We start from the raw sequence: 27,141 nt of genomic DNA, 5'->3' as shown, positions 1-27,141 counted from the left end.
CTGTTTAAATAATAATCAGTAGGTTATAGTTGCAGGGGCATGAAGTGGTGTTATGTGTGCTTCATTAAACTCGTCATCAATGACTATAGAAAATCTTTAAAAAAATGCCATATAAATAAATTCTTTTTAATATATGCAACTAAATTTCTTCTTTAAATTTTACTTCTATCTTAAGTTCCGTTGCAAATAATTGTAATAAATAATAAATAGAGCGATTTCATCGTTCTTTAAAACAAAGTCTCAGATGTCACGCACGCGCGAAATGGATTGAATCCATTCCACTTGTTTTACTCGCACTCAGAACGGCATTAAAGGGAGATCTGCGGTGCCCACATCAGCAGAATTGGTGTAACTAATGCCTGAAATTATCTGCGGAACTTCTGCGACCATTTCACTTAACGTCCAACCTCACGGGTTTTTACAAAACTTACGAACTGTGATGGAACAACTCAAACCTGCGTCATCTACATCTCATGATTATAAAAAAAAGTGTTCACACATCAAGCTATAGTGTCTTGCACTCATGTGTTCGTGCGCCACGACGCAATTAAAAAACCCCTGCAAGCATCGCATGATGGGCTTTACTGTGTCCTCAGACGTACTGATAAAACCTTCACAACTGAGCAGAACGGCAAAGAGTCTACGATCGTGTGATACGAATTGATCAAGTGAAGCACGCGCTCTTCGAAAATTTTTATCAGCCATTTGCACCAATCGTATCGTCCCCATCAGCTGCAATTCCATCTTCAAAGCAATCAGTACCTTAACCTTCTCCGTTGACTCCTGACTTCTCTCCGAATTCTATGTAACAAAGATCTGGCCGTCGATTAGTACCACAGAAATGAGAAGTAACGATGACCAGATTGCCTCTCGTTAGCTCTCATCCTAGTGCCTGCTGTACTAATAGAGGGGGGAGGGGCACTCAAAGAGTTTATGGGAGTATTGTGGTGATCCTGCTTTCCCAAGATGACGTCGCAGTTTAAGCTGCAATCTCGTGCAAGCAAATAAATCATGCGATGCACGAGCCAATTGCACTTTCTTTCGTTTTTCTAAGATTTATATATGTATTCCATTAACTAGCAAAAAACTTCTTAATGTTTCCTTTAAATCAAAATACTATTATTTACGCCGTCATTGAATTAAATATTATGGCCAAAATCCACACACATATATAAGATTTCTTTTTCATATGTGTCAGTAAATGCAACATCAAATTTCCTTAAAGTGTAAAAGAAAAAAAAAAAAAAAAAAAAAAAAACCACCACTTTAAGTGCACAATTTGTAGCGATGCGGTTGCTTAGTATTATGCATCAGAAAATATTTTGGTAATTACTCCGACGACAAAAATTTTTCTTGTATACATCTCAAACATGCGGGGTTTTCTTGTAAGTAATGTGGCTTTAAACTTAACGATTTAGAAAAGGCTTTATTTCTCTCATTTTCATTTCGTATAAGCCTATAAACGCACTTTCATATTTCCTCGCAGAGAAAACGTGTTGTTGCATATCTTGCAGGCATGAGGATTTTCCTTTTGTATGCGTCAATGAATATCTCCTTACAATGTTCGACCAGAAAATACTTTATTACACCCATCACAAACACTACAGACACTCTTTGTAGCCACTCTTTAGAATCGGTTGATAAATGGAACTGCAACTTTTGTTTTGCCGTAAATCCTAAATTACACACAGAGGTGTTTTTTTTTTTTTTCGCTTGCGTCAGAAAATATTAATATAAAATGTTTCCAATAGAAAACATTTTATAGCATACATTCCAAAAATGCGGTTTCTCTTTCTTATGCATTCAGTAAGTGTTTCTTTAAATTTACTTTATGAGAAAACGCTTTACTGCAAGTCTCACAAACGTATGGTTTCTCTTTGGTATGCGTCTTTAAATGTCAACGTTGAGAAAACGTTTTATTGCATATCTGAAAATATATGGTTTCTCTTTCGTATCAGTCAGCAAATGTTCCCTGAAATGTCGTCGAAGGTAAACGCTTTATTGCAAATCTCACAAATATGTGGTTTCTCTTTCGTATGCGTCCTGAAAAGTGTCTTTAAATGTCCCTGTCGAGAAAACGATTTATTGCATATCTCACAAATATATGGTTTCTCTTTTGTATGCGTCCTTAAATGTCTCTTTAAATTTTCACGTTGAGAAAACGCTTTATTGCATATCTCACAAATATATGGTTCCTCTTTCGTATGACTCAGAAAATGTTTCTTTAAATTTTCACGTAGAGAAAACGCTTTACTGCACACCTCACAAATATATGGTTTCTCTTTCGTATGCGTCCTTAAATGTCTCTTTAAATGTCCCAGTTGAGAAAAAGCTGTATTGCATATCTCACAAATACGTAATTTTTCTTTCGTATGCGTCCTTAAATGAGTCTTTAAATGTCCTCGTAGAGAAAACGCTTTATTGCATCTCACAAATATGCGGTGTCTCTTTCGTATGCGTCCTTAAATGTATCTTTAAATGTGCCCGTTGAGAAAACGCTTTATTGCATATCTCACAAATATATGGTTTCTCTTTCGTGTGAGTCAGCAAATGTTTCTTTAAATTTCCACGTAGAGAAAATGCTTTATTGCATATCTCACAAATATATGGTTTCTCTTTCGTATGCGTCCTTAAATGTCTCTTTAAACTTCCTGCCTCAGAAAACGCTTTACTGCATACCTCACAAATATATGGTTTCTCTTTGGTATGCGTCCTTAAATGTGTCTTTAAATGTCCCCGTTGAGAAAACGCTTTATTGCATATCTCACAAATATGTGGTTTCTCTTTCGTATGCGTCCTTAAGTGTAGCTTTAAATTTTCACGTTGAGCAAATGCTTTACTGCATATCTCACAAATATATAGTTTCTCTTTCGTATGCGTCCTTAAAAGAGTCTTTAAATGTCCTCGTAGAGAAAACGCTTTATTGCATATCTGACAAATATGCGACGTCTCTTTCGTATGCGACCTTAAATGTATCTTTAAATGTCCCCGTTCAGAAAACGCTTTATTGCATATGTCACAAATACATGGTTTCTCTTTCGTGTGAGTCAGCAAATGTTTCTTTAAATTTCCACGTAGAGAAAATGCTTTATTGCATATCTCACAAATATATGGTTTCTCTTTCGTATGAGCCAGCAAATGTTTCTTTAAATATTCACGTAGAGAAAATGCTTTATTGCATATCTCACAACTATATGGTTTCTCTTTCGTATGCGTAATTATATGTGTCTTTAAAGTTCCCCGTTGAGAAAACGCTTTCTTGCATATCTCACAAATATACGGTTTCTCTTTCGTATGAGTCAGCAAATGTCTCTTTAAATTTCCACGTTGAGAAAACGCTTTATTGCATATCTCACAAATACATGATTTCTCTTTCATATGAGCCAGCAAATGTTTCTTTAATTTTTCACGTAGAGAAAATGCTTTATTGCATATCTCACAAATATATAGTTTCTCTTTAGTATGAGTCCTTAAATGTCTCTTTAAATTTCCTGCCTCAGAAAACGCTTTACTGCATACCTCACAAATATATGGTTTCTCTTTCGTATGCGTCCTTAAATGTTTCTTTAAATTTTGAAGTTGAGAAAAAGCTGTATTGCATATCTCACAAATATGTGGTTTCTCTTTCGTATGCGTCCTTAAATGTATCTTTAAATTTTGAAGTTGAGAAAACGCTTTATTGCATATCTCACAAACATACGGTTTCTCTTTCGTATGCATCCTTAAATGTATCTTTAAATGTTCCCTTTCAGAAAACGCTTTATTGCATATCTCACAAATATAAGGTTTCTCTTTCGTATGCGTCTTCATATGTCTCTTTAAATGTCTTCGTAGAGCAAACGCTTTATTGCATATCTCACAAATATATGGTTTCTCTTTCGTATGAGCCAGCAAATGTTTCTTTAATTTTTCACGTAGAGAAAATGCTTTATTGCATATATAACAAATATATAGTTTCTCTTTAGTATGAGTCCTTAAATGTCTCTTTAAATGTCCTGCCTTAGAAAACGCTTTACTGCATACCTCACAAATATATGGTTTCTCTTTCGTATGCGTCCTTAAATGTTTCTTTAAATTTTGAAGTTGAGAAAAAGCTGTATTGCATATCTCACAAATATGTGGTTTCTCTTTCGTATGCGTCCTTAAATGTATCTTTAAATTTTGAAGTTGAGAAAACGCTTTATTGCATATCTCACAAACATACGGTTTCTCTTTCGTATGCATCCTTAAATGTATCTTTAAATGTCCCCGTTCAGAAAACGCTTTATTGCATATCTCACAAACATACGGTTTCTCTTTCGTATGCGTCTTCATATGTCTCTTTAAATGTCTTCGTAGAGCAAACGCTTTATTGCATATCTCACAAATATATGGTTTCTCTTTCGTATGCATCCTTAAATGTGTCCTTAAATGTCCTCGTAGAGAAAACTTTTATTGCATATCTCACAAATTTCTGGTTTCTCTTTTATATGCATCAGTAAATACACATTCAAATTTCCTCGTTGAGAAAACTTCTTACTGGAAACGTCACAAACACACGGTTTCTGTTTCGTATGCGTCCTTAAAAGTGTCTTTAAATTTCCTTCGTGAGAAAATACGTTATCCCACACATTACAAGCATACGGATTATCTGTTGTATGCGTCCTTAAATGTATCTTTAAATTTCTTTCATGAGAAAACGCATTACTGCAAACCCCACAAATATACGGACTCTCTTTCATATGCGTCCTAAAATGTGCCTTAAACTTCCTTTGGGAGAAAATATTATATCGCACACATTACAAACAAATGGTTTCTCTTTAACAAGCATCGAGATTTATGGTATTTCATATTCCTGCGTAGAAAAGACTTTAGTACACATTTTGCAGAATCCTTTTGTAATCTTGCATATATTCCAAATTTGAGTATTTTGATTAGAAAATATTTTATATTGTATGATCCACAGATAGGCGTTTCTTTCACAGGTGTTAGAATATGCTTCGCTAAAGCATGCTTTTTAGAAAATCATTTGTAACACAAATAAGATCTGATTAAAAGTTTTCATCCTGTTAAAACATAAATATCTATGAAGTTATGCAAAAGTATCTATTAGATATGCTGATAGTGCGCATGATATATATTTTACAAAAATCGATAGAATAAATAATTTTTTTATTTAACTTTTCAGAGAACTACTTGCTTACTTTGCATATATAACATAATAGTTTTTCTTCTCCATCACCGAGTGGATGAGGTCGTAAGCCTTGTTGAAAAGTAGAGTTAACTGCATATATTTAACTTTAAGCATATTGGCTGACATGCAGGAATTGTCAAACTTCTATTCTTCATATATTTAATCTTGATGATTTATAGGCAATATTTTTGCTCTTTTGGTTGGCTCCATAACCTAAAAAAGATAAATTTTATTAATCCTTGCATCCGAAGTTAAAAGTTCAAAATTAACAAAATTACAAGCCTACAAACATTAAATAAGAATTATTTGGACAATGTATTACAATTTATTATAATATATAATGTGTATATAACGCACTACGCAATATATTTTAATATCCACCGTATTATGCTATTTATTCATTATAATGTTTATTAGAGATAAAACATAGAGTATTTTCACATCTTAGTTATAAATGCTTATATAAATATGAAGAAAAAAAATTCATTCGAATTTCACATCAAAAAGTAAATCCCTAATAGTATACTTACTAAAAATTCGCTTTAAATATGTTAAAATTAGGTTATGCATTTAATTCAATTAATGTAAATGATAAACTATGATAAAGTAAAGAAACTCGTTGCAGAATTACATTTTGTTAAGATATTCCTGAAAAATAGCAGAGTTCAATTTAGTTAAATACACACGCGCACACACACACAAAGAGAGCGAGAGAGATCATAAAGAAAACAAGTAATATATATATATATATAAAAATTAAGTCAATTCCTACTAGGGTTTGACGGTTTTCAAAGCCGGTTTTAAAAAACCGGTTTTTTAAAGTAAATTTATGACATTCGAAAACCGGTTTTTAAATTAAGAAAACCGGTTTTAAGAATTCATATTATTATGTAAAAATTAATTTGAACTTATTTGATTTGCTATTCATTCTATGCAACGGACAGCAAACACAGTTTTTCAACCTTGCAAATTGAGTTGGCCAGTGCTTGTGCACTGCACAGTTGGGCCTCGATTTCTTCAATTTATGTTTTTCATGAACATCTCTTTTCACTTTTTTTTCTAGGTGGAACTAAAGTTTGATAAAGTTCATCTCTTGTTTCCCGTCGGATGTTTTGTCTATCGGTATGAAGTCGGTGCTAATAGAAACATCAGTAATTTGACTGGCTCGTTTCAAAGAACATGTGAAAGGAATAAATAATTCCTAATTTTCTGCTTCTTGACCACAGTATTTAATGATATATAAAATTTTCTTCGTACCTCATCGTTCCGTGTCTCACCCCTTAATGAAATGGAATTGTCGAAATTTGGTCTGAGAATCCGATCCGTCTCGAGTCACGACAGGTTTGCTTAATATTGTGAAGGTGAAAATTGGAATCAAAAATATGAAGTTGTTATATTTGGTAAAAATAACGTAAGTATTATGCTTATTTTTTCTATTTTACATTTTAAAATTTAAATTTTATCATATAAATTTCTGCTATCAAAAACTAGTGTAAAATAAGAAGTTCTGGCTTCTGTTTAATGGAATTTTAAATAAAACACAGGGTGTTGAAATATTCCATATTTTCTTTCGCAACGTTTTAACATAAATTATGTCTTTAGCAAGCATCGGAATTAGATTAAGAGTTTTTTTTTTTTTTTCAAAATTCCTAGAAAATGTGTAGATTACATTATTTTAAATTGCATTAATATTAATAGTCAAAATAATAAAATTGTAAAATAAACGTCAAAAATATTTATTCAATAACTTTAATTTCATTTTTAGATAAAAATGAGTAAGTCGGAAGTTTGGGATAGTTTCAAAAAGTTCGGGATACACAAGGCAATCTGAAATCATTGTAATAAAATGTTGAGTTGCAAAGGGTCATCTATGAGCAATCTACATAATCATTTGAAAGCAGTTCATAAAAAATTGTCGGAAATAATATAATTGTTTAGTTTCTTGAATACACTGAAGAAAAACTTACAAATCCAAAGACACTGAAAGCTAAATTTTCATTATTTGAACAAACGAATAAAAGAACAAAAAACTTAAATTTGTAATTTGATGCCAAACTCAGTAACTAGTGAACGGGTATTTTCCACTTTTAGGCAATATTGTGTCCAAAATAAGACGAGACTTAGCCACCGTTCTGTGTATATTTTATGTTTTTTTAAAATCCCATTTTCTTAGGAGAAATAAAAATTAGTGAAAACAATATAAATATTATTTGAAATTTTTGTTTGAGTTTTCGTTATTTTGTGTAAGTAATATGTATATGTAATCTTTAATTTTGTTTTTTATATTTTGACTTTTATATTGATTTCTTTTTTTGTTATTTTATATAAATTAAAATAAAATTTAAAAAAAAATAGAATAGGAAAAAATATTTTATTTTTTCCTATTCAATTTTTTTCGATAAAAATTCGAAAACCGGCTAAAACCGGTTTTTTTTGGAAATATCGAATTTGAAAACCGGTTTTTCAAAAAGTCATTTTTTGTACAAACCCTAATTCCTACTTAGATTAACAAAAAAAGATTATTTTAGTTACTTTTTATTAAATAATTTAACTAATATAAATATGCATATACATATGGCAAAATTACAATATTAAGTGGTAAATTTTTTTAAATTGAATTCCTACTTATTTTCTAATATTATTTATGATCGGGTTTCGCGTCAGTAATCTCAGATCTTGACATCAAATATGGAGACATTGGCGATCAAATAGAAATTACTGGACAAATTTAATGAATTAATTAATATTTGAAAAAAACTATATTAACATCAAGTGTCATCCAGTTTAAAAAATGTATTTGAACTTGAATGGATGAATAAAAAGTATTTTATTAACGACTGAAAATTTGAACAAGATATATATATATATATATATATATATATATATATATATATATATATAAGTAACCAATCTAAAGTAAGAAATAGTTTGAAAACGAAACAAAACAGTTTCGAAATCGCAACTAAAATTTATTTCCTATTCAAACTAAAACCAAAAAAGAATTTCATAGTATTTAGAGAGCGCAACTGCAGCTACTTCTAAAACACAGATGAATTGATACAAAAGTATTAAAATCAAGTTAATAGGAAAATCAAAAACCAAATAAAAATTAAACAAAAAAAATATAAAAAAGAATCCGGCCTGAAGACTTTTTCAAGGGTCACCCTTAGGCAGGGATTCAAAGAAAGGGATTTTTTTCTGTGAAGGAAATGCAGACATAGTCTAATAATATTTTTTTTGTTTAATTTTTATTTGGTTTTTGATTTTCCTATTAACTTGATTTTAATTAATATATTATATATATATATATATATATATATATATATATATATATATATATATATATATATATATAGGGATTGTGTGGACTAATTGTAAGAATTGAATAATAAAGAAAGAAATAGAGTTTCACAACGTTTTTTCACGTAGTACACTTGAAAGAAATTTGATAGTTGCAGAAGAAATAACACATCCTTTAAACTATTATCATCCCGTTTCATAAGAGATATCTGAACTGTATTCTGTATGTCTACCTAGAATAAAAGAGAACGCGCATGTGTGAGTTGGCGTGCCACAGTATATTTTTAATACGCACAAACCTATAAATTGTTTGGTCAAGGGAAACGAAATTTGGCAGAAGTATTGTTTGGTGGGTTAGAATATGCACCAAGTAATGCTTTTTTAAAATTTAAATTAATTGAAAATATCAAAATTTAGTTAAATTTTGGTATTTTTCCTGCAAACTCTCAACAATATTATTTTGTTAAACTGATTTATGAAATACTAAATAAGATAAAAATTTTATTTTTCATGATACCAATTTGTTTACCTTGCAGTTTTTTTGCCCGGTGAGTAGCGACATTTTTTTATGGTTTGGTGAAATTAACAATATAATAACAATACATTTTGTTGCAAGGAATTCGAATCGTTTTCATTGTTTCCTCAACTATATAATCGGGTGATTTCACAGTTAAAATAACACGGAAAATGATTTTGTTTAATACTGGACTAGCGTGTTTGAGAAATAACTAAGCGAAGTTACAGCATGACAAATATTAAAAAACAAATGAAGCCAAAATTAGTAACACTATGGAACTTCAATCTCAACGAACAAAACAGAATACTGATTCTGAAATAACATGGTTGTAGGGATTGCAATACCGGACCGAAAGTTCAATACCGGTATTCGGTATTTTTTAAATCTTAATACCGGGATACCGGTTTTAATACCGGTATTAGAAATTTTAGAAAAAGAAAGAAAACACAGGTGTTTCTTTGTTTTATTTGCCAGTTTTGTTAGAGTGTAAATATCACAAAAAATAATTTGTAACTTATAAATTATAACAGTATATAATCACAAAAAAGAAAAGAAACATCCTATTTATTTAAATCACAAAAAAGAAAAGAAACATCCTATTTATTTAAATCACAAAAAAGTGTAAATATCACTATTCAGTCTGGGGTACTATTACAACTTTTTGAAATGTGATCTTAAAAAACATAATGCATCAATTGTACTGTCATTAAGCCTGAAAAGTAATTTTGTGTAAAAATTACCAGCTGTTGAAAACGTTCTTTCGGCATCTACGTTAGTTGGTGGTACTGTTAACAATGCGCGATATACTTTTTCCAAGTATTTACCTCTAAATCCCTCACCTTCAAGTAAATCGATTTCTCGTCGGATGGTTTTGGATATAGCTAATTTCTGTATTGTATTTTGGTTCGTTGAAATTTTTTCATTTGTCGATAATTCTAATTTTTGTTCAAGAGACAATTCCTTTTCACTATAGACAGTAGTGACATCATAATCTTCGATAATTGAACCGAATTCTTCTGAATGTGGATAGGGTTGGGGGTAAAAAATTTTAAGAAAATTTACTCTAAACTTAATCAGATTTGAATTGGTTATTTTCTCTTCTTCTTCTTCATTATCATTTTTAAAATCATTATAATTATGTAAATACCGTAAGACATTTTCTATTTCGGTATGCCTTTCTTCTGTACGATTTTTCAATGTAATATATAATTCTTCATATAGTGATGTGTGCTGTTCTTTCAGTTACTGCAACATGAAATTTATTGTTGCATTACTGTAAATAAATTAGAATCTCTCCGACACAATGCCTCAATAGTCAGTTTTATTGGAAGTAGAGCTGATATAGTTCTGGATATTAAGTCGAATTCACTATCTGACAAATTAATTTAAAGGTTTAAGTCGATTATTGCCTTTTGGATTGAACTTCTCAGTTTCAAAAATCGTGTCATCATTAGGAGTAAACTATTCCAACGTGTTTTAGAATCTAATATTAACATATATTCTGTTTTATTTTCAGTTAGTATATACTTTAGTAAAATATCCTTTTTATAGGGGAACGTTTAAATATCTTAACAATTTTTCAAACTTTATAAATTATAGGAAGCAATTCTTGATAGGTTAATATTTCATCCTCATTAGCAATATCTTCTTCAAGAATTACATTGTCATTATCTTCATTATCAATATCACTCTTACTCTTTTCAAAGTTGGAATCCGAAATTTCTATATCCACGGTATTTGGATTCTTCTGTTCTTTATTTTTTTGGTATAATACATCTTTTACTCCTAATTGAATTCCATGTGCATAGCACAACTGCTGATTTGCACCAATCAACTTTCCAAATTTTTTTTTATAATTGTTGCTCCATCAGTCGTTAAGGATACAATATTTTCTTTGAGGGATAATCCATGTTTCGCTAATTTAGATTTAAGCAATTAATTAAGCCGTTCATTAGCTAATTAATTTCGCCCTTTATGGAGACATAAAAACTAAAACGCATACTATTTTGCTATGTTCGCGATACCTGAACATATAGTGGAAAAATTTTAAAAATTTTTAGTAAATACCAAAAAACCGGTATTTAAACTTGTGAATACCGGTATTACGAAATTGTACAAATGGCTCAAAATACCGGTATTCGGTATTCCGGTATACCGGTATTGCAATCCCTACATGGTTGTAATGGCTGACGCAATTCCGTATATAATATATTGTGTTGAGAAAATGAAACATTAAGTAATGCATAATGAATTGGAGCGAAATAGTCAATATTCTCTACGACCCAGATAGTCGTCAGAAGACGCTAGTTTGAAATAATATCTGAAGAAGTTCTTATATTAGAGCCATGTCTTTATTAAATTATAATTATCAACAAAAAGAAAATACTTATCATATTCATCAATGATATGCAAAGTATCTTAAATAGATTGATGTTTTCTCTCCATACTTTGAGTACAATGAAATACCCTACTGGTCAAAAGTATTGCAAGTTAGAGAAGTTTCGCGTTTTTTTAAGAATAAGGCCGTCAAAAGTAATATTTTTTTTCATTAAAAGTGATATTTTCTAGTATAAATGTGATGGAAAAGTTTCAAGCTATTGCGTTATCCATCGTCCGTCCAATCATCTGTAGTGATTGTGTCCTAGCAATTTATTATAAAATCGCTCCAACTGCGAAGGACTTCATTGCGTTTGTTGAGCAGTCGATGTGCGTTCGCTGTGCATTACTTTTAAATTTAAACTGTTCATTTCTTCTTAAATAGTGTGAATCAACTCATGAGAATTGCCAGGCCGTTATTTAAATTCATCAAGAAAAAATTTCAAATGTTAGGACTGCTGATCGGTGCGACTGCAATGAGTCGACTGTTTCACGCTTCATAAAGCAATTCAGAACCGAAGGAACCGTAGATAAAAATCCTAGGCGTGGTCGTTCGAGATTCCTTCTAAACATGCTGATGCTACATTGATACGATTATGCCTTAAAAATAGATTTGCAAGTTCTGTTACACTTGAAAGCGAAGGGAATGAGTCCACGTCTGTCATTGCCAATCCCAGAACAGTTCGCAGGAGGCTCTGTGAAGATGGTTATAAGGCACAAATACTTAGGGGGGAAAAAAACCACTATTGACGAAAACAATATGGAAAAAACGATTAGAGAACAGCAAGGTGCACAAAAATTGGATTGTTTCGGAATGGAGACAAGTTACATTCAGAGACGAAAGTTACTTTTCTTTATTGTCTGACAAGCCTGACCACGCTTGGCATAAAGCAAAAGAAACTATGAGGCCAGAATGCCTAGTTTGTACATCATAACACCCAGAATGCATAATGGTGTGGGGGTGCATGCCATATCAGTCAACTGAACAACTTCATTTTGTAGAGGAAACCATGAATTGTGACAAGTATGTTGCTGTACTGAAGGATCAATTGCTTCGAAGTGCTCGTGACAAGGGGTTGCAATACCGGTATACCGGGATACAGAATACCGGTATTTTGAGCCATTTCTTCAATTTTGTAATACCGGTATTCACAAGTTTAAATACCATTTTTTCTGTATTCACTAGAAATTTTTTAAATTGTCTCCACTATATGTTCAGGGATCGCCAACATAGCAAAATAGTATACGTTTTTGTTTTTATGTCTCCCTAACGGACGAAATTAATTAGACTGTGAATACAAAGTTGTATCGTACAATCAAGATAAGTTATATAATACTATTTGACAATTCGACTTAATATCCAGAACTGTATCAGCTCTACTTCCAATAAAATTGGCTGTTGAGGCATTATGTCGGAGAGATTCTAATTTATGAATAGCTAATGCAACAATAAATTTCATGTTGCAGTCACTGAAAGAACAACACACATCACTATCTGAAGATTTATATATTACATTGAAAAATCGCACAAAAGAAAGGCATACCCAAATAAAAAATGTATTACGTATTTACACAATTATATTGATTTTTAAAATGAAAATGAAAAAGAAGAAAAGAAACTAACCAATTCAAATCTGGTCAAGTTTATAGTAAATTTTCTTAAAATTTTTTACACACATTCAGAAGAATTCGGTAGAGTTGTCGAAGATTACGATGACACTAAAGTCGATAGTGGAAAGGAATTGTCTATTGAACAAAAATTAGACTTAGCGATAAATTTAAAAAAAAATCAACAAACCAAAATACAATACAGAAATCAGCTATATCCAAAACCACCGACGAAAAATTGATTAATTTGAAGATGAGGAATTTAGAGGTAAATACTTGGAAAAAGTATATCGCGCATTGCTAACAGTAGCGCCAACTAGCGTAGATGCCGAAAGAGCATTTTCGACAGCTCTTAATTTTTGCACAAAACTACGTTCCAGGCCTAATGACAGTACAATTGATGAATTACGTTTTTTAAGATCTCATTTCAAAAATTTGTAATAGCACCCCAGACTGAATAGTGATATTTACACTTTTTTGTGATCGAAATAAAGAAGATGTCCTTTTACTTTTTTTGTGATTCTTTGTGATTCTTTGTATACTGTTATAATTTATAAGTTACAAATGATTTTTTGTTGTATTTACACTCTCTGATAAAACTGGTAAATAAAAATAAATAAAACAAAGAAACATCTGTGTTTTCTTTCTTCTTCTAAAATTTCTACTACCGGTATTAAAACCGGTATCCCGGTATTAAGATGAAAAAAATACTGAATATCGGTATTGTACTTTTGGTCCGATATTGCAATCATGACATATTTCCAAGGCAGAAATGGATATTTCCGCAAACTCTAGTAACCTACCATACATCGAAAAAGATAAGACAAATTTTACAATTACTTATAAATTTAATTTCAGTTCAGTCCTGACCTCTATATCGAGACATTCGTTATTTTAGGTTAAAGCGGCGTTTGTAAAAAATTCCATTAATTTTTTTCGCATAACCAGAAATGTCGAACGATTTAAACCTCACTGAGAATTAATGAAGTTTAATGGCAAAGAAAATATCACAGAATCATTCCAGAATAAAACGAGGACTTCAAAAAACAATAATTAAAGACTGACACCATGAAATACCGAAAGAAGTGTTGCAAAACCTTGTGGATTCCATGCCTAACAGAGTGGATGATGTGACTGAAGTCAGAGGGAACCTAACTAAATATTGCATGCTTTTCACTTAACTCGAACACTTATATTATCTTTCCTGGTCAACGAACTTGAAATTTTTCCTTCATTTCATTTTATTCCGAGAAACCAAAATGAATTCCGATACTGGTAAACTGTAAATTTTGTTTGTATTTTATTATTTTTGAAATATATTAATTTTTTTGTTCAATAACTTAATTATATCTTGCCTTTAGAATAATTTAACACATTGACATAAAAAAAAATATAACTTTAAATGAAAAAAATATTAGTTTTCGAGGGCTTATTTTTGAAAAACCGTGAAAATTCTCCAACCTGCAATATTTTTGACCAGTAATGCAAATGTTTATTCAAAGTCTCATGCTTTCGCATGCTATACTATTCGCACACTAATTAAATCCTTTTCATGCATATACGTGTCAGTCAGTACATTAAAAATGGCAAAGTGTTAATTGTTTGTATTGTGGGTTACATTGTTTGCCAACGGATTCTAAAACTCTTCGCGCTTTTGCAAATGCCTTAGAATGGGTTTAATTCAACCAAACAGGGGTGAGAGGAAAGATAAAAGGAGGGGTGTTTGCATTTAGCAATAAAGCAAATTCCGGAAATGCGCCCTTCCTTCCGCGTCCCACCCATAAATTAGATAGAATAGTCGAAAAGTGGTCGTCTAAGAATAATAAACGAATATTAACTCCTGATTACATGACACCGATGTTAAACACCCCGTTAGTGTTATGATCTGTGGTAATGTGGCAACAAAATTCTTGGGCAGAATTAGTGTGAGCGATGAGAATATAAATGCCCCCGAGTTCATAAACGAAATACTCAATCCAAAGCAGCTGTTTTCTGTATGTGGTCTTTTCCAGGTAATGAAGAATTTATAATTTATAAGGAATAAACTATGTTATAATAGCAATTGTATGTAAAAACTAATTTCAAGGCGATCGTATTTCGCAGTTTTATCCAAATAGAAAATTTATCAAGAAAACTAAGAAACTTGTTACAAAGTAGCTATTAAAACGCAATTGATGAAATAATGATTCACCTCATAACAGCTGAAGAACTAAAAGCATTGATGAACTACAAGGAATGACATTCAAGTTCGTAAATGCTGCTAAAGATTACCGAAATAAGAATTAATTGTCATAAATAAGACTTTTTGCGTATGTCATTATTTCTGTTTCCTTTTTACCACTGTTTTTCCAATATAAAAATTCATCACAAAAATTATTTTATAGAATTCTTGGTTAAACGATCTTGAAATTGACGCATAACTTATGAGGCATCAAATCTCAAAAATGAGGGGAGTTTTACCCCAAAAAATTTTTTCCACAATTTTGTCCATTAAATATTTAGCCACATTTATGAAGCCAACGGCATTGAGATAACTCATTTTATATTACTTTTTAAAAATTTTGTTCTCATATATATGAAAATTATGTAATTTTAAAATGTGGGTTTTTTTTTTTTTAAAGATAAGCAACTTGTGCAAAAAAGATCACTCAGAAATACTGTGTTTAAAATGCAAAGAATTAATTTTCAAAAATTAGAAGATAGTCGCAAAATTTTTTTAAAAATTAAAATAAATTTTCCTACAATATATATGAAAATTCTATCTCATATATATGAAAATTATGTAATTTATTGCATATATTTTTCTCTAAAACAACTATATTATTTATTATTCTTGCTTCTAAGGAATTAAAATCCACATACCTTTATACACAAAATTACCAGGATTTACATGCTGTATACGTCAGTTTCCTCGCACCATTTCAGGGGATAAGTGTAAGCGATTTTTTTTCAGCTTTTAGAACATAATATGACAACAGCTTACCACCGTAGACAAAGGAATCAAATTTTAAAACTTTTTAATTTTTTTATACATAATATTAAAATTTTTTATACATAAACAATTTTGTCTTTTAAATAGATGAATTCAAAAGATAAATCACATTAATTTAAACTATGTATTTTTAAAAAAGATAAGCAGCTTGTGCAAAAAAGATCACTCAGAAATATAGTGTTCAAAATGCAAAGAATTAATTTTGAAAAATTAGAAGTCAGTCGTAAAATTTTTAAAAAAATTCAAATACATTTTCCTACAAGAAAGAGATGTAAATTTACATATTATATTAAAAATTGAATTTTAATATTGTTAAAAATAGGGGAGAAAGATATGCATTCATTAAACCTTTATGATGTAAACTAAAGAATTTTAAAACCGGCATTCATCGACAAAGCAAACTGTCGAATTTAAAAATAAAGTTTAAAACATTTTTTGCAGAATATCAGTTGCAGATTCGGTTTAGTTCGGTTTTATGGCGCAAGAGCCATCTTTGGCCATACTGCGCCAAGCATATGGTTTGACATCAGGCCAAGTATCAGTTGCGGAAATTAATCCCTAAAAGTATATTTCAATTTATTATCTTTTTTGCTCCAAATGATTAGGAGTATCTGGAGAAACAAAATAGATTACATACAATGCATAGGACCTTTTTGTCCCTTCGTCAAATTTTAAAAAATGATACAAATGCTTTGTCTTAACGGTTTCCTGACATCTCAAACTTTACATAGTGCATATGCAACTAAATAAAGAAGAAAAAAAGATAATAAAGTAAATAAAGTAGCTAAAGGGAGACGGTTGGAACTTCTCCAGTTAATTATTTGCGTAGCCTATTTTGCTATGAAATAGCAGCTTCTTAATTTGCAGAGAAAATAATTTTGTAAGTTTATGATTTTTCTTGATTAATGTTTTAGAAAGTAAAGACATATGATGGGTGTTCTCGATAATAATAATTAATGAAGAAAATCCTCCTTGAACTGTCTGAAAAATATTCCTTCGATTCTTTTAATGGGATCAATTATACAGACAAATATCATAATCTAAGTAATTTCCTATTCTTTCCATTTTGAAAAAATATTCTTAATTTTTGAAGTGTTTTAAAATTAAAAGATATAAAAAACAAACCAAGCAAGAGCTGAATTTTTATTAATTTAGAATTTATAATTTCTTAAACAATCTTGACTTCAACTTATATAAAAATTTAAACTATTAGGTGCTAAGAAAAAAAAAATCATGTACTGTACATTAACAATTTACAAACAGTAGTCATATTTTAAAAAAAGTAACATTTGACTTTGAATAAAATTGTACAGCTCAAAAAGAGGATAAAGCATGAAAATTATTAAAATAATAGTTTCAAAATAAATATACAGTGCCAGATAATTAACAAAAGAAAAAAAAAATATGCAGGGAAATTTGAACAGGACATCTAGTTGCAGCTTGTCTTCATAAAGAGCATTCAGAATGTAAAATGGGGAAACAGTACTGTTTAAAAAAAATCTGGTGGCAAACCTAGTGCAGCAATTTAGAAAGAGATCAGAGAAAGAATAAAAAGTTGGAGCTTCATATACTGCACACTTTAGACAAAATATGAATTGCAAAATTAATCCTTTTTGTTCCAGATCTCAGGTGAACAAAAATATAAATATTATGTTTTCCCACAATTTGCAATTAAAGAAATACCTGAGATCTGCGCATTAAAATTGGTGCATCTCTTATTTATATACATGATGAAATAAGTATCCCAAAACACATAAATTCAGGATAAGGCATAAGCGCTCACTATGGTCATCAAATTCCACATTTTTTTAATGTAATTTTTGTAATTGGTTTAAATAGTTTAAAGAATTTATTTTTTCATTTTAAAAGACTAACAAAGATAAATTTTTATGACAATAAAATAATACTCTTGCAACAGCAGAAAACTTTTTAAGAGGAGGAAGAGTAAAAATCTGACATAGTTATAGCATAGAGAAGATTGTATTTTTAACTACATCTTGATAGAGAAACAGCATACTGTTTCATATATTAAGGACTTATTTCCAATCATACAAGCTAGCAAGTAGGCAAAAAATGTTCTAAAATATTAAATTCACTACAAAAAAACAATTTTTAAATTGTTTCAATTATACAGCATACTGTATACCATCAACTTCTTAGGCCTTCTCGTAGTAAATAAAAAGTTTTCAGGTGTTAGTATTTAGTTTTATTATCTTTTCAATAATCACAAGTAAAAACTTTTTGACGGTATGTTTATACCTCATAAAACATTTCTTTAGAAAAAAATGGCACGTTGATCCTTAAAGGTTCGTCATTCCTGCTCTATACCAATCTAATTCTTAGACCTTGTCCTTTTTTTAAGTAGTCATTTTTACACTTTTTTTCTGCCTGCACATTGTCAGAAAGAAATTTCACCGCTCCTATGGTATGATCTCTACAAATTGAAAATAAATAATTTTAAGATCATTTTACTCCATCCTACTGTATTTATATTTAAATTATCTTAGCATGTTTCAGTATTCGTAAAGTACACTTCTGGCCATTTAAAGTAAAGACATTTTCTTTTTCATGGTGATCATCTAGTTTAAATTCACAAAACAATGCAAACAAGATAAGCCGAAGATGATTACAACAATGCAAAGTAAACAAATAAAAGATTATTAAAATTTTTAAAAACTGTAATTAAAAAAAATCTTCTGCTAATTATCAATATTTCAGAATTTTTAAAGTTGGATTTTGTACTTAATAAAGTTAGTATGTTTTGTTTTCTCCTGATGATAAATCAGCTTAAATTCACAAAACAATGCATACAAGATATCGCAAAGATTGTGTGAAAAAAATAAATGAATAAGGCACATGGCAGAGATTTTCCGCTAGTATGCATCAAATCAGGCTAAAGAGTAGACTTTTCAAATAATAATAAATTTATCACCTATAAAAAACATACATAAAAAAATTCAGCTACTTAATAGCTGAATTTAATTCCCTTAATAGATTAATACAAAATAATTTTTATAATGAAATACATATTGCATACATTAATAGTGCAAATGCTTATGAAAAATAAACATTATGAACAAGTAAGTCTCGCGTTCATTTTCCTGATGTTTATCTTATATTAGCGTAAGTACTTTATTCTAGAATTTTCTCTACTTCCCTGATATAAATTATACTTTTTTAATTAATTATTTCAAACATGCCCATAAAAAGTTTCTAACACTGTTTCCCACACCACAAACAAAGGGATAATAATTACAAACACCCACTCATTCCTTTCACAGTTAACCATGATTTCATTTTCTAAATTGACATGTGTCAAAGAAATTCTATTAAAATTACTTAGTAAAATCAGTTTCCTCATATGTCTTGTTGTGAATGAACACATTCTAACTTCAACCCATGTACAAACTTTGCCTTCCCATAGAAAAACAAATTGAAATTTATTCTAAGAGTCATCTTTTTGAAAACGCATCTGTCAAAATTATTATATATATATATATATATATATATATATATATATATATATATATATATATATATATATATATATATATATATATATATATATATATATATATACACACATAGTTATGTTTTCACAATTTATGTTATTAAAGATAAGAAAAGAAACCCAAAAACCAAGATAAAAAAAACTTATTGTAGAGAAGTGAATCAGAAAGTTATTAATTTTCATATTATCATACAAATATCCATGTATCTACAAATAACTACTATCCTAATACATCTAGAATGTTATCAAATTTTGATGGCATAAAAAGATCAGAATTGCTCAGGAAATCTCAAAAAAATTCAACCATATTATTCGAAATACACACAACTGTATGTTTTAAAGCAGGGATTTATATTAAATTTTTAAAAAGTATTGATGGCAGAAAAAATAAATATTTTCAATATCTTGTTTGCAGGTCAATCCTTGTCAACTTGAAGTCATCATCTCCTTTATTTAAGAAGACATATATATATATGTGTGTGATTTCTAAAATTCCTAAACTTGGATTCCTTGTTTTTATTATCTTAGAAATTAGACAGATTAAAATTAGATACCATATCACTTAGAATTAACTGATTATATTATTCTAGAAGACTGAAATGAGCATAGAGCTTTCATATTTTTCATAGCAAATTTCTTTTTTATTTTTATAATTAAAAGAGTTGCTATTATATTACTACTCAAATAGGTTTAACAATTCAATCACTGACAGGAAAACATGTAAATTCAGAAGTTCTTTTGTGATTATTTTAATCAAAATTTCATAAAAATTCTATACTGATAGTAATCTTACTTATACAGAACTTTTCAAAAACACATGTAACATTTCACACTTTGCGTAACCTTTTTTAAACCCTCTTGTTCGTAACATCATTCAAACTCAGTTTCTTCAGCACACTGGAATGCATGGGTTTCTATTTCAAACATAACAAAAATTATCTTTACCCACAAAAAAGCAATAACGAGAATTCTTAAAAATATTTCTGTCCCCAAATCAATCGGTGTGAGAATGTTTAATGAACAAATTAGGTGCCAGGCGTATTAGCTCAATCACATTTGGCTGCTGAGAGTTTTGATATAGCAAATCAAAAGAAATCTGCATTATTATCTTAAAAATAAATATGCACAATAGAAAAATATGGTTTTACTGTTATAACAGCTAATACTATTCTGATGGATAAGAATTTTTCTTTAAATTAGGCTCTTTATCTTGAAAGAATTTTATGTTTCTTAATTAATGAAATGGAACTGTCATATTCTACTTAACAGATATTTTGAGTTTCATTTCCATTGAAAGCCTCAGCATGCAAATTATTTGCAGACAATTTCTTACCAAATATAATCCAAGTAATTTTTATTGCAGCTCTTGCATCTTTTTAACATAACTTAAAGACATACAAGAAGCCGGATTGAATGATTTTTCCATGCTTAGAGAAGAAACAAGACACTAACGGGGCTCTGAAGAAACAATACAATTGTTTTATGCTCAATAATTCCTAGTTAACTGAGAGTACATTACAAGTTCTATACTTAGCAGCCATTCATACCTTCGTTTCGGTAATGATTTCCAAGCAAACCGAATGAAAACAAATGTATAATTTTCTTAACCATCTCACAAAAATCAGCTAGTATATAAATATTTAAAACAAGTTTTAATCAAAATACTTTCATTCGTATTTACTTTGTTTTCTTGACTTTTCAGATTTACTACAACTTTGTGTTCATTTTTTTATCAAGTAATAATATAAAATTATAGAAGTATATTTCTGTTCATAGAAAAGAACATATTTTTGTATATATACTAATAAAAACAATTGTAATAACTATTTTCATTGTAGTCTTTTAATATATTTTATTACATAAGTTTATTCAGTCTCAAAATGTCAAATACCACAAATAAGTTTATGAAATGCTGAAATATATAATATGCTTTGTTTCTAATATAGCTGCAATGCTAAATTTTTTATTAATTAGATATAGTAAGCCAATAAAAAAATTAAATTGCTATCAAATCCAAAAAAAAAAAAAAAAAAAAATCCATGAAAAATTAAGATTTGTGTATAAATTAAGTTTAAAGACTATTTTATTTCTTATGCTATATTCCATAATGATAATAAAAAAATTTGGTTGCAATAGAACATCATTATTATTAAAGTTTCTTAAAAATATCTATTAACTATCATTGAGCTAATAACAAGTTCTCTTCTTGAAAGATGTAATTCTACAGATTCACTAGAGTATTTGATATAATTTTAATACCTGAGCCAAAATACGGTATGCAGTATTTAACCAAATAATGCATACAGTTGTAAGTCATCAATAGTGTAGTTATATAAATATCTTTGAATTATCTAATCCATACAACAGAACTGTAAAAAAACTCATTTATTATATTACTTGTATAATTATTTTTTACTTATTTCTTTATTTAAATGGAGTCCAAATTAAAAGAAATATTCATTAATTTGGAAAGAAAAATAGACAAAAACAGTCTTTAAACATTTTTTTTTTTTTAATAATCATGCAATAATTTTTATTCTTGCATGAAAAATTAAAAACTGAATAAATATTCATTGATTCATTACCTGTTAGTGATATCTTAATTCTTATATTTATACTATTGTTGAAATATAAATTATACAATGCATTAAAACTTCTGTAAATAATCATGCAAGAATATATTGTTGAAACCCAGAAATTTTATAAATACACAAATAAACATATTAAATATCAATGATATTTATGACATATTTCTCTGATAAATTTCAGTAAGAAATAAATTCATTATATTATAAATAGTTTGGTTTTGTACTCTTCTTTTTTATTGTGAATTTCCTTTGTTTAGTGATATTTTTGTTAGCTGGCAATTTGGATGTTTCAGGTTATGCATTTCGTAAATATGCAGCATTATGACAAAGTAAAATCTGTTCTTTTGATAAGGAATATATATATATATATATATTCACCCTATTTATTTTTATGACACAATGAAATCAACCAAGATTTTTCAAACAAATTAATAAATATTGCAATATTGAAATTCAAAATATTATTTTTTTTCTTAAAATGTGTATTTTTTATTTCACATTTCATTATTGGTATTAATCAATTTAAAATTTTATGTAATAACTGTATATATTGTAATTGATTATGTTACTTAACTTTATATTTCATCAAATTCAAACAAATATAATGGTCAAATCATTACTTTTTATGTATTCATAAAAATCTTAAATTAAAAATACAAGTTCCAACATATAAGAATATATAAAATGAGAAAATTAAATAAAAACATTACATATATATTACTCAACTTTTAAAATTTAGATATAAAATCAGCCAAACTGCTTTACAACTTTCTTTCCCAGAATAAAACATATTATTAGATAAAAATAACTGGATGTTTAAGGAGTTAAAAATAAAATATAATTTTCTTCAAAAGTATAATGAGAAATTAGGTAGTGGTAGTAGACAAAGATAGTATTAGAAGTAAGGTAGAGTATTAATTTTTGATCATTGTACCAATATCTGTCACATTGGTTTAGTTTGTTTTGGAATTTTCCAGTGACTTGATATTAATATGTATATTCTTACACTTTAAGCAAACCTTTTTGTAGCATTTACAATTTATTTAGTAAATTTTCTCATAACAGGAGATTTGTAAAAATATTTCATATATAAAGAATGTGTTATATAACCATAAATATTAAGCTTTTTGTCAAGGAACAAATTTTTTTGTAAGGTTTTTTCATCCATAGCCACTAAAAAATAAATGTTTATTCTAAAAGAAATCACTTTGAATCAAAAGTTTATCTTTCTGTTCTAATTTCATATCTAAATGAGTTATTTTTATGAATTTTGAAAAGTAGAAAAGAAAAGTATTTGAATGCGGTTTGCGAAACTATTATTCTCATAAAGGGAGATTTATTTTATACAGAAAAAAAATAATTCCAAAAATTTGTCGATAGAGGGCGCTGCACACAAGCAAATCTGTGGAGATATGCAAATTAAAGTTTTATGAAAGGCAGAGTGAGCGATTGACACATCATTTCTAAAGGTTTGCATAAGGTTTGTATTAAGATGTTGACACTGGTGGATAAAGGACTATTGGTAAAGTTGTTTTATGTCAACAACGAATCGGCGGCTGAAGCCTTACGAAAGTTTAGGACCCAGAAAAGATTGAAGAAAGGTTCAGGTCCGATCACTCCTGCTGGACGTGTTTCCCTAGTACTAGTACGCCGTTTCGAAGAAACTGGAAGTTTGTGTCATCGGCCACGCAGTGGTGCACCTCGTTTAACAACAGTCCGTACCCCTGATGTCTCTTCGCAAATGGACACGCTAAGGGAACAATCTACAAGTGCAGTTAGTAGCGCATGAGAAGTGGCACGAATAACTGGTATACCAAAGACTTCGGTGTACCGTATCCTTCATGGTGTATTGCAATTGTACCCATACAAATTGCAATCGCTTCATCAGCTCTTAACAAATGATACAGCTATGAGATTGGAATTCTCAAATTGGGCTTTGGCTCTGAAATGATCCGCGATGGCTGCTGAAAATATTGTGGACATATGAGGCTCATTTTGCTTTGCATGGAGCAGTTAATACCCATAACTGTAGAATATGGGCACATGAGAATCCACATGCTTACACTGAGAAGCCCCTGCAATCACCACGGGTTACTGTTTGGTGTGGTTTCACTGCATCCATTATTGTAGGCCCTTTTTTCTTTGAAAATACCTGTAAAAAAGCAGGATGGAAGACATGTTCAGTTAATGGAATAAGTTACTTGGAAATGTTACAGAAGGAAGTGATACCGTCCTTATTGGAACACGATGTCCTGGACACGGTGACATTCATGCAAGACGGGGCACCTCCTCACGACACCGAAGTGAAATCATTTTTGAGATTTTTACTGAAGAACGGATAATCAGCCGTCACTTTACACATGAATGGCCCCCACGCTCACTAGATTTAACACCCATTGATTTTTTGGCTATGGGGTTACCTTAAGTCTCGGGTGTACCGCCATAGGCCAACTTCGTTAGTGGAGCTAAAGGAAGCCATTCGCCATGGCTTCCTCATGCATTCATCGCCCTCTATCGACAAATTTTTGAACTATTTCTTTTTCTTTTTTGTATGAAAAAAAATCCCCCTTCATGAGAATAACAGTTTCGCAAACCGCATTAAAATATACTCATTCCTTCAATTTTTATGAATTTTTAAAGTATTTACAAATTTATGGGACACCCGGTATATAGCAATAATTCTTGAGTTTGGAGTTATCCTAAATTTTTTTAAAAATTAAAGTTATAATGCTAAAATCCAATTTGACAACTTCCAAGAATAGTTAAAACTTGCTTTCACTTTTGTTATTTATATTTTATCTAGATTGTGCATCGTCTTACTGTGCTACGCATCTACATAAAACAATCTAAAAATTTCATGATTTACTTCTATATTTGAAATATAAGGCAACAAAACTCTATAAAAATGCACCTGAAAACAGTAAAAATCTGAATGTAATGTGAACTTCGCATTTTTATCCACATTTGCTAACCACAGTGAAGCATTATGTTATAATTATTTACTGTTCAGTGATCAGATTAATACTCTGACATCCAAACTAGTTATCAAATTTCCCTTGTTTTGCACCAACTTTTGATTGGCAGAATTAGAGTGATCAAAATCTGATCAGTTATTTTCTGCATGCATTTGCTGGTTTGTGATGATTTCGAGACGGAGATTAAGTCACATAAGTGTTGTTCAGAATGAAAGAGAATCCAACATTACTGGTTTCAAATATTTTATATGAAATTAATTATTTTTACTCATTACAAGAAAAAAAATAGTGCTTTGAAAGAAATAAAAATTATATTTGCTTTGTTTTGATTTTATCTAAGGCAGTCAGTCTATAGAACATTCTTACTTTCAAGAGAACAGAATTTCTCTTTTAATATATTATCAATCATAGTATGATTTTTTTTTTAAATTTTCAAAAGTAAATATTGATCCGTATAAATATTTGATAGTTTTATTTAATTCTACAGAATTTTGCAATTAGGTTTTATCTCAAATTAATTCAATTATTCATCACCAAAGTAGTAGTTAGATATTTTTGAATATACATAACTGGTAATAAACTTAAAATAATTTTGAGCTTTAAATCAATAGAAAATTTTGTGGATTTCCATTGTTTTAGAATTGTTGTTGTCCATTGGTTTAGAAGTAATGAATGAATTTATGTCTAGAAATTGGTTTACAAGATTATTATTATTATTTTTTTGCTATGAAAACTTTATGGTATGATCTGTTTCCATGACTTATAAGTCTTCTAACACGAATAAGTAAGCTCTTTGATTTAAATATGATGTTACCTTTACATTTAATTGCAGTTTGATGTGCAATTCATTACATATTATACAAAAGCAAAATTATATATAATGATAATGCATTTGCATATAATTTTGCATTTTAACGGTTATTGTTTGAGGAGAAATATACTGGTAATATCATTAATTCTTATTCATATATATGCATATATACAAATATAAATATGCACTGTGCCTCATATTTTTAAATTATTTTTTCAAATTATTAAAAAAAATGCTATTATTAGTTAGTATAAAATCTTAAATGAAATGGCACGATAATTTAAATTTTTTGCATTTGAAGAAATATCACTTAATAATGACCTTTAATGTTGTTTTAATTAAGTCGAAAAATAATTTGCAGTTTAGAATCAATAGTAAAATTATCATACAACTTAAGTTAATTCAAATAAATTGTGTTTTTTAAAAAATAATATAGAGTTTATATAAAACAAGTAATACAAATTTGTTAAAAAAATCAATTCCTACTTAGACAAAAATTTATCAAAAAAATATTGATTTTCGCAACGAACTGAACTCGCATTCTTCACCTTCACGTGAAAAATACTGAAATCATTGCATTTTACCGATTCAGCTACTGCTTGTTGATTTCAATTTTAATTACACACTGCTAAAACTCTATTTCAAATATTAAAAATTGTTTGAAAATCAAATAAAAAAATTTTATGCTTCGACGAGATTTGATCCGAATGTATGAAGATTCTACTCCGACGCTTTACCAACTTTGCAATTGCAAGCCAAATTTCTTTTTACACTATATTACAGAAAGTCCTTTATAAATAATTGTCATTCATTTTTTGAAGTTATGAATTATTTAAGTTAATTAATGAATGAATATTTGAAAAAACTGTATAAATATCAAGTGTTATCCACTACAAGTTTAAAAAAATATTTTTGAACTTGATTGGATGAATAAAAAGTATTTTATGAACGATTGAAAATTTGAACAATATATATAAATATAGAGAGAGTGTGAACTAATAGTAAGAATTGAAAAAGAAAATATAAAAATGTAACATTTGAAATTCATAAAATTAATTTTCAAAATTTAAAAATTATACAACTTTTATAAAATCTTCAAAGGAATGTTGTAGCTTTATTACAATTTATTCGCCAAATTACATTTACTATTTTCGATAATTTTTTTTTGCAAATAAAATACAAGAGATAATTTCACTTTAAAAATTGTGATTACATACATGTAGGGTGGTTATAATTAAAGTGACTCTATTCAAACTCTTCTAAAATCTGTTCTGCCAGTCGGATTTTGGT

The 27,141-nt window shown here is 29.2% G+C and overlaps 1 protein-coding gene across 4 annotated transcripts in view; it reads right to left on the bottom strand.

Annotated features, from left to right (window-relative positions):
• Positions 1-1,243: 1,243 nt before the first annotated feature.
• LOC129975317 (zinc finger protein 91-like) overlaps positions 1,244-27,141 on the bottom strand; it is a 38,511-nt gene continuing 12,613 nt past the window's right edge. For 2 of the 4 annotated variants that reach the window (XM_056088373.1, XM_056088374.1), the window contains one exon: positions 1,244-5,386. In XM_056088373.1, the coding sequence (XP_055944348.1) occupies positions 2,419-4,392 (1,974 nt within the window). In that variant the 5' untranslated portion in view covers positions 4,393-5,386 and the 3' untranslated portion in view covers positions 1,244-2,418. Of the gene's footprint in view, positions 5,387-12,990; positions 13,097-15,836; positions 15,950-27,141 lie in introns of those variants that run through there. The other 2 variants (XM_056088375.1, XM_056088376.1) reach the window with 2 other exon arrangements.

This window comes from Argiope bruennichi, chromosome 7, assembly GCF_947563725.1.
Source record: "Argiope bruennichi chromosome 7, qqArgBrue1.1, whole genome shotgun sequence".
Taxonomy (NCBI): domain Eukaryota; kingdom Metazoa; phylum Arthropoda; class Arachnida; order Araneae; family Araneidae; genus Argiope; species Argiope bruennichi.
This window is presented reverse-complemented; position numbering and strand designations above follow the sequence as displayed.